Below are 9,274 nucleotides of genomic sequence, written 5' to 3' on the forward strand. Positions count from 1 at the left end.
TTTGGTTCCTCTGGACACAGAAATAATCACCACTGACCGAGTCTCAAGGGGATAGAGGCGGGGTGGGGTGGGATCATCCCATTTTCAAATGGGGACACTGAGGCACAGAGAGGGGAGTGGGGGTCACAGGGCACGCTGGGGTGGAGCCAGAGCAGGACCCACTGCTCCACCACCCTGGGGTGTCTGGGGAGACCAGTGCCTCCTTCAGGATGCACCCACCCGCCATGAAGAGCTGGAGGCAGGCACCCCAAGGAACTGTGGCAGGCCTGGGGTGGGCAGCGGGTGGGCGCTCAGGAGGCCGGGGTCTCAGCAGGCCCAGCACCCACCCTGTCCCCCAGCCTCTGTGGCTGACGTCTCCTCTGCTCGACTTGGTGCCGAAGCCGGGTCAGAACCAGCTCCGAGGCCTGGATCAGGCTGTGCTGTGGGGAACGAGAGAGGAGGGCAGAGCTGAGGCAGCTGGAAGGTGCAGGTTACACGCCCCGCCCCAACCCCCAGAGGCTGAGAGCGCAGCCACGGTGGGAGGTCTGCGTGCGGGGTTAGAATGGGTCTCTGTGACGGGGTGAAGGTCAGACCCGGGGGGACGGCCTTCAGTGAATTTCTGGTGGAAGGGACAAAGCCCAGCCCCAGATGTGTGGGTCTGAGGTTAGAACTCGGTGGAGGAGACGGGGATGGATCAAAACATAACGGAGATAACACAACAGTGTAAAACAACTATACCCCAACAAACAAACAGAAAAACATAAAAGAGAGCTCGCGTTATATGGGGGTGAGGCTTGACTACCCGAGAGAGGCTGAGGTTAGTCCACAGCAGGGGGAACAAAGGTGAGGTCCTGGCAGAAAAGGTTAGGCCCACAAGACAGAGAAGGAGCAAACCAAAGTGGAAAAGAGAGGAATATGTCACCACACAAGGGATGGAGCCAGACCCTGGCTGGAGGGTCTGAAGTTAGCCCCTGAGAGAAGGGACGGAAGGGAGATCACAGTGGAATGGCTTGAAAGAGATGACAGTGAGGGATGCTGGGAGGCTGAAACCACAGCAGAAGGGAAGCCCCTTCTCCCACAGATGGACCACAGCCCTGTCCACTGTGGTCTAACCTCAGACCTCTCCTCATTCCGTTTTACTCGAGGGTCTAACTTTTGTCCCACGTACTGTGGTTCAACCTCAGACTTTTCCACTGGGGTCCAACCTCTATCTCTATGAAGTCTAACCTGGACCATTCTGCTGATGACTAGACTGAAGGAAAAGGCCCCAGCAAAGCCTGCAGCGGAGACAGTAAGGTTAGACTCCAGTAGAAAGAACCCAGGTTAGACCACATGGGAAAGGGGCCTAGAGTCACACCAGAGGGAAGGGGTGGGCAAACACCAGATCAGGAAACAGAGGTACATCATAGCTGAAGGGCTGGGGCCGGGCCGTAGTGAAAAGGTCAGAGGTCAGACATATTAGTTGGAGGTTAAACAGCAACGGAAGGTTCCAGGCTGGACGCTGGGCCATTGGAATGGTTGGATATTAAACCGTAAGGGGCGGTTAAGCTGCTGTCGGAGGGTGAGAGGTCAAAGTACAGGAGAAGGCTGGACATGAGACCACAGGTCACGGGCGTGACCACAGTAGAAAGTTCAGTGGTTAGACCAAAGGAGAAGGGTTTGAGGTTAGACTATGGCAGAAAGCTGGAGAAGGAGGCTGAAGGTTAGACCACAGGCAGAATGAAGCCGGTCCCACAGGTGGAAGAAAGGGTGGATGCAGTAGGAGGGCCAAGGTTAGGGCGCAGTGGAAGAGTGCAGGTCAGGTCCCGGGGGCAGATCCAGGCTGGGCCACAGGGAAGGGACACAGTCAAAGCAGGAGGAACAAAGTAGAGACGTTTGGGAGGCTGAGGGAGGCCAGGGGGCTGGGGGTGACGGATGTTGCGGCTGAGCCCCCTTCACCCCTGGCTGTGAGTGCCCCCAGCACCTCCCTTCTCCTTGACCAACAGGAACCGCCTGCCTCCCCCAGGAGAGGGCCTGCAGCCAATGATCCCCTTGCCCGAAGGGGGGCCCAGGCTCCAGTTTCCAGAGGGATCGGGCCGAGGCCTGACTGCCCCTCTCCCGTGAGAACGTGCCCTCAATAAGGCGGGTGTTAAGGCCCCGTCTCAGGGGCCCCTGTCTACCTGCAGGATGTGCACGCCCTTCAGGGAGACCACAGCAAGCTCGCGCAGCCCATCCCTGGTCAGGTCCACGTGCGCCATGGCCAGCAGGGGGCTAGAGAAGCTCCGCTGCCACAGCAAGCGGAAGCCACGCTGGGCCCCAGGGAGCCCGCGCTCTGGGCTGCAGTACTTGTAACAGAGCAGCTCCTGCAGGGGCAGGGGATTGGGGTCACATGGGGAGAGGCAGGAGGCAGAGGACACAGGCCACGGCAGCCCCATCCCTCCGGTCCCACCTGTCCGTAGGTGGCCACCAGGACCTCCGGCCGCCCATCCAAATCGATGTCGGTGACCAGGCCACAGAGGACGCTGTCAAACTGGTCGCTGCCAGGCAGGAGAAGCTGGTCCTCGAGGCCCCGGCTCAGCAGGTCCCTGAGGGTCAGACCACAGCGGGGAGACTGAGGTCGACCGCGGTGCCTGCCACCCTTAGCACCGGACCCTCACGGGTCAGGTCTGGACGTGCTGTTCCTCCTAAAGCCTGGACACCCTCGTTTCCAAGTTAGACATCCTCATATCCACCAAGGGGAGCTCAAACTGTCTCTGATCTGGACACCCACACCGTCCCCTGGAGGTGGGACCGTCTCGCTCCCAAATGGAAACCCACACCGTTCCTTCTGGTGACCCCCTTGTCTCTAGTCTGGACACCCACGAGGCCCCCTGAAGCCTGAGAGCTCAGCCCCAGCCCGGACACCTTCACCGCCCACCAGCTGTGCACAGCTGGCTCACACTGGCTCACGGGAGCCGATTGGGAAATTTTCAGAAACTTTGTAAGCGGCTTGGCATCACATTGGTGGCTCAAAATCCACTGAGGTGGGAGTGCTGACACCACGGAAATGGGCAGATCCTATAAACCAGGGCTTTCTCCCACATGGAGCCTGTGGTTAAACACTTGCCAACATGCTCTGTCCACCTACCCCAGGGGGACTGGACATCTCGGTTCCCACCCGAGGCCTCAGCACATGCCCTACAAGTTCTAGACTTAAACACTCATGCTCCTCTCCCTGGGACACCTTTACCTGCCCAGCCCTGAACCACTGCACCCAAAGCTTTACTCTCTGTGGAGAATGACAAGGTTAGATCACCGTGCAAAGGCACGGGGTCAGCCGACACCCACGTGCCCCGTGGCCCTCACCGATACACCACCGCTGGTTCCAACATGCTGGCCACCAGCACGCTGTACTCCTCCCGCTGTGGCCTGTCCTCGGTCTCTGGAGAAGGAACGTGAATGGCGGGGGAGGCGTGAGGGGCCAGGTTCCAGGCTCCTCCTCCCTCCCCCCCATCCGTCCATTCCTGAGAGGAACACACGTTAGACCCCTGAGATTGGGCTACAGGCGGAGGGTTAGAGGTTAGACCACGAGCGAATGACGGAGGTCAGATGCCAGGAGGGGGGAGGGGTGTTGGATGACAGTTTAAGAAGTCCAAGGTTAGACCACCAGGGTAGCAGAGACAAAGGTTAGGTGACAGCAGAGAAGTCCGTGGTTAGATCACAGTGAGAGCATCAGGGGATAAACCACAGCGGAAGGGGCAGCAGACAGACCGCAGAGGTCAGGCCACGAGAAACGCCAGAGAAGGACAGACCGCGGTAAGAGGAACAGATCAACATGTGGGGCGAAAGGGGAGACCCCGAGTGGGGGGACAGCGCTGAGTCCGTGAGAAAAGGCTGGACTTGGATGGCAGCAAGAGACAGAGTGAAGAGGCCACAGACGGGGGGTCAGAGGAAGTCACAGTGTGAGCGGTGAAGGTCAGACCACCAAGGGAAAGGCAGAAGTTCAACTCCAGGGTAAAAGCTCAAGTCAGACCACCACGGGGGCAAGTAGCTGGAGCTGAAGTTCAGGAGCATCGGGGGGAGGGAATGGGCACACGGTAGCTCCCGGGCTGGAGTGGGGCACACAGCGGGGAGGGAGGGACGGTGGGGAGCTGGGCATGTGGGGAGAGGGGTACAGATACGGCTGGAGGAGCCGAGCCCGCAGCCCGGCCTCCCCCTGCCCGGAGCTCACCCTCGGGGGCCGAGAGGCTGAACAGGATCACTCGGGAGATGGGGCCGTCCTGCAGGATCGTCCAAGTCTGCAGAACCTCTGTGTGGAGGGCGAGGACTCAGGGCCCAGCCCCGAGCACCCGCACCCGAGGCCGGCCTCGCCCCGCCCCGTGTCTGGGCCCCCGCCCCAGCCATCACCTCGACTCTGCTGGTCTACGTGGGCGACACGGACATAACCGCTCTGACAGCCGAGAGCTGAGAGTCGCCGGGACGTGCCAGGCAGGTTGTGCACGTCAAGCCAGAGGACGCTGGGGGTGGACGGGTGGACAGAGGGGCCTGAGGGCCGTCACCAGGCCCCAGCCCCCACCTCCACCTCCCTAGAAGCATCCACCCCACCCCACCTCCGGTAGAGCCTTGGGCCTCCACTGGGCCTGATTTCTTTAGGGGTCAATTCCCAGCACCTGATTTCTCTGAGGCTGCCTGCCCCGGTTCCCACTGGCCTCTGTCAGGGCCTCTCCTACCTACTGGTCAGGTTCGTGAGCTCTGGGAAGAGGTTTTCCACGGGCTGTTCTTCAAACTGATGCAGGCCCTCGTTCTGGGGGAACCAAGACCCGCCCCAGCTTGGAGTCAGTGGCCAGCCTCACACACTGCGCCCCGTGCCAGCCCATGGTGGCCCCAGCAGGGCTCTGCCCACCAAGCCTCCCCCCTTGCCTCACCTCCTTGTAGAGATGAATGGCCGGGTCATTCCCACTCAGGAGAAACACGGTCTCCAGTTGATCCCCGACCTGGACCCTGAAAGCAGAAAAATCTAGAATGCCAGTATGGTAGAGTCCATGTGTTTTAAAACCGTCCTCTTGCAGAAACTCCTGCCTGCGAGAACCCTAACATTCTGGGTTCTAGACACTGGATCCAGAGCTAGGATCTCAGGATGTAGAATTCTAGAAACCAGCCCTCACAGAATCTCAGATTTTAGAACTTTCCAGTCTCAGAATCACAGAAACTCAGCACGTTTGAACCTTCTGTTTCTAGAGCCCTCACTTGCTAGAATCTTCATTCTGGATGTGGATTCAGGAATGAACATGGAGCTCTAGAATGGGCTGCAGAACCTCAGAACACTAGTACCTCTTTACCCTAGAACCCCAGTGTTCTGGAACTTCTGTTTTCTGTCTCCTTTGAAATGCTAGAACTTCTGGAAATTGCCATTATGGATATTCAGATTTATAGAATTGGTAGAATACCCAGATCGTAGAACCCAGAACATTAGTGCTTTAGAAACTTCAGTTTCTAGAACTCTCATCTGCTAGACCAGAGGTTGGCAAATTATGACCTGCAGGGCATATCCAAAACCCACGGCCTGTTTTTGTGAATAAAGTTTTATTGGAACACAGCCACACCCATTCATTTACACAGTGTCAATGGCTGCCTTCTTGCCACAGTGGCCAACTTGAGTAGTTGTGATAGAGATTATTTGACCCCGAAGCTGCACCTTAAAAGAAAAAGTTTGCCAACCCCTCTCCTAGAACACTGGTGTTCTGGAATTCAGAGCTCTAGAATGGGATTCTTATACTTTGGGATTCTAGAACATCAGTATTCTAGACAATCTGTATTCTATCTCCTTGGAATATGACAATGTTAGGGCTTTAATATTACAGAATCTCAGAATCATCAAACTGTAGAACTTTCAAATCTTGGAATCCCAGAGCTTATAACTCTAGAAAAATTGGCATTTCTGGGTCTTGGAATGCCCAAATCTAGATCGTTAGAATTTGAGAATCCTACACATCTGGAGCACAGGTGCTCAATTCACTCTCAAATTATCTAGTTCAGGGATAACAAAATGGTAGCCCATCAGCCAAGTCTGGTCCATGGCTACCTTAAATGCACGATGCTCTAAAAAACAAACTAGTCTGATTGTCTATAGGCAGGTTTGTGGTCTCCAGTTTGCTACAGCCTCTGCCCTCCCAACACACACACACACACACACACACACACACACACACACACACACTCCCTATTATATCACACCTGTGGCTTACTTACTCTGCGTGGCACAGTTGGAAAGGAGTGAACTGGAGCTCCAGGTTCAGGCAGCTCTCTGCAGGGGGAGCACAGGCAGATGGGCACAGGAGACCTGACAGCCCCCCCCAACCCCCTTCCCCATCCCTCCTTCCCTCCAGGCCACACTTACGGGCAATGGAGTCCAGGTTGTACTCAGAGCCAGGCTCGTAGTCACAGTAGATGTTAAGGAAGGGGCTGCCCTTGTCCCCTGAATCCTGGGAGAGGAAACTGGCCTCAGGGGAGAGTAGGGGCAGCAAGAGGGATATGGGTCAGACTCAGTACAGAGGAGAAAATGGGTAGGTGGAGGGCTCTGGGTACCTTGATGAATGTGATCCCCACCACCAGGCCCTGCTTTGGGGGTGACTTGTTGAAGGTGTCGATGGAGACAATCTCTGCGTCCACTGGGAGAGGATAGTTCAAAGTTCACGTTTCAGGCAGACCCGTGATCCCAATATTCCCAATCAACAGTAAGCCCTGACCTCTAGGACTCAGTCATCTCTGACCACCGCAAATTATCATGACCTCTGGGACGGTGTGAGTCCTGATCACCATCACCATCACCATGGTAGCAGGGATCCTGGTTTCTGAGTCTGAGGAATCCTGAACCCTAACTACTTCAGGCCCCTATTAGCCCTGTCCTCTGACCCCAATGCCTCCAGATTACCAGCCTTGACCCCCTTCGATCACCATCACCCTGATCCCATTCTCCCATCCTGGTGACCTGGCTCAGACAGAGCCTCAGAAGCCTTCTCAGCACTACGTTCCAAGCCCCCAGCCCCATGGCGCCACGCACCGGGAATGTAATTGAACTGCAGCTCCTTGGCCACGGGCCGGATTTTCTGTCGGAGGTCTTGGTAGCGGAAGCCTAGCACCTTGCCTTTAAGGGTGGCGGCCAGCAGCTCCCCGCGCCCGCCCGCGCCGCCCGCCAGCCCGTACACATTGCTCTGAGACGAGAAGCGTGTGAAGCTGTCCTCGCGCAGCGGGCAAGGCCCCGCGGCCACGGCCGCCTCCCCCATCACGCCCCTCAAACACCGGTCCCCGTAGCCCCCGCTGCTGCCCGCTCTACGCCATGGACCGGCGGGCACCGGCCGGTCGCGCAGACTGATTACGTAGAGAAGCTGTCGACGCTGCCCTTTACCAAGATGGCTGCCAGCCGGGCCGCTTGGGCTTCCCACCGGACTTTGCCTCAATGCGCCTGCGCGCTCCTGCCTGGTCCTTTTCAGGGCCGAGGTGACTACCGCCGGCAGATTAAGGCCTGAAGATGGGAGGTGGTGGCCCCTGCTGTGGGCGGTGCGGAAGGCGGAATAAGAACCTTAATGCTCAATATAGCCCTTACGTGCCAGGAACTGTTCTAAGAGCTTTACAACTATCAATTTTTAGTTAAAACTCACAGGCAGGCTTGAGGTAGGTACTATGATATGTTTTACCGATGAAGAAACTGAGGCACAGACAGGTAAAGTAATTTGTCTAAGATCACACAGCTAGAAGCAGCAGTCAGTATTGGACCCCAAACACAATAGCTCCATAGTTTGTTTTAATCACATCACCTTTAAAATGGTGAAATGCATTCTTCTTACCCCAAGGAAAAAGTTCTAGCTATCTGTCCTGGCCAATCACCACCACCTTCTTTACTGAAAGCCTACTTTATCAGTCATGTTGGCTGGTTATCTCATTGAATCTTCACAACTACGCTGCTCTTGTTACCCCGCGTTCATTTATTCAGCATTTATTGACCACTGTATGAATTTATCTCCATAAACTGTTGCAACAACTTTGGAAAGAGGTTTATTATCCATTTCTGGAGAATGAAATTGAGGCTCGGGGAGAATAAGTCCCTTGACTGATACGATAGGAAGTGGTGGAGACAGGGTGAGGTCTTCTGGGATTCCTGTATATACTTTTTTGTCTCCAGAAGGGCATCAAGGGTTTGGGGACTCTATGTATACCTGTATGTTATTTCCAGAAGACATGAGTTGGCTGTCCTGGCCACCTTGAGTAATCTTCTGTCACCCCCTTCCATGCAGAAACACGCACACACACTGCAAGATCTGTGAAGGCAGTAACTGGATCTCCCTTGGTCACAGTCAAATCCCCGACGCCTGGCCCACAAGGCCTGACATGGAACGAGCATTTGGTAAATATGTTAAGAACCCAAAACTATGTACCGGGCCCTTTGCCAAGCACCTGGGACACTGTTGCAAAAGAGACCTGAGTGGAGAGTTCTCAAAGGCAGACTGGATCTGGAGGGTGGTGAAAAGAAAGGAGTGTGTGTCCACTCCAGATCTGGTTATGCTATTTAGTGCTGTAATCCCAGGGTTTGAACCAGGGCGTGGTACACAGTAGGTGCTGAGTGGATACTTGCTGAGTAAATGGGGGTGGGGTCTGGTTCTGCCGCTTCTGAACAATGTTTTCTTCAGGCTTCTTCTACCTCCCTTGGTAAGCGCGAAACCACATTCCCTTCATATTTGAGTGAATGAATAAACAAATGGGGTTGGAAAGAACGGTCCTGTTCAGTGGTTTCCAACCCTAACTACACATTTGGATCACCTATGGAAAAAAACTCCAAAACCAAACGGGTGGGGAACCTCAATCAAATCACGATTTATCAGAGTGCAACCCAAGCTTGAGCACTTTTAATATGATTTTAAAGCACAGCCAGGGTTGAGAATCACTATTTAGGTCATGGGTGGCACAAACAGATTCTCACACTACTTACTCTTCAGCCTGTGCCATGGCAGACACTGGTAATCAATCTGAGATCTCAGGAGTCTTAACTGAGCTCTAGGCAGTCGTTATCAATCGATTAGAGCTGTGGGAAAAGCTGAAAGGGACAGAGGGGCAGGACAGGGTGTCATATAGAGGCCACTCTCTTGACACACACTGAGCCTGAACCTTTCCTGAACTCCTGAACTCCTTCCAGGCTCTAGGCTGGAGCACCTCTCCGAGGAGCCTGCCCTGGTTTCCCAGGCAGCACCTCCTCTGCAGCCCCTGTTCACTTCCTGACGTCATGCCACATACTGTGACACTGAGTCTGCAACTGGGCACTGACCCTCCTCCAGCTGTTCCCCTA

At 55.3% G+C, this 9,274-nt stretch overlaps 1 protein-coding gene across 1 annotated transcript; it reads right to left on the minus strand.

Annotated features, from left to right (window-relative positions):
• Positions 1-7,280, minus strand: KPTN (kaptin, actin binding protein). The gene is made up of 12 exons (XM_081216821.1): positions 6,998-7,280; positions 6,523-6,605; positions 6,335-6,419; positions 6,187-6,241; positions 4,863-4,938; positions 4,668-4,741; positions 4,345-4,454; positions 4,169-4,246; positions 3,304-3,379; positions 2,408-2,543; positions 2,139-2,321; positions 1-419 (listed from the first exon to the last, which is right to left on the minus strand). The coding sequence occupies exons 1-12, from the start codon at positions 7,218-7,220 to the stop codon at positions 291-293; spliced, it is 1,308 nt and encodes a 435-aa protein (XP_081072947.1). The 5' UTR covers positions 7,221-7,280; the 3' UTR covers positions 1-290.
• Positions 7,281-9,274: the final 1,994 nt, after the last annotated feature.

The sequence above is a fragment of the Mesoplodon bidens genome, assembly GCF_964165515.1.
Source record: "Mesoplodon bidens genome assembly, chromosome: 18".
Taxonomy (NCBI): Eukaryota; Metazoa; Chordata; class Mammalia; order Artiodactyla; family Ziphiidae; genus Mesoplodon; species Mesoplodon bidens.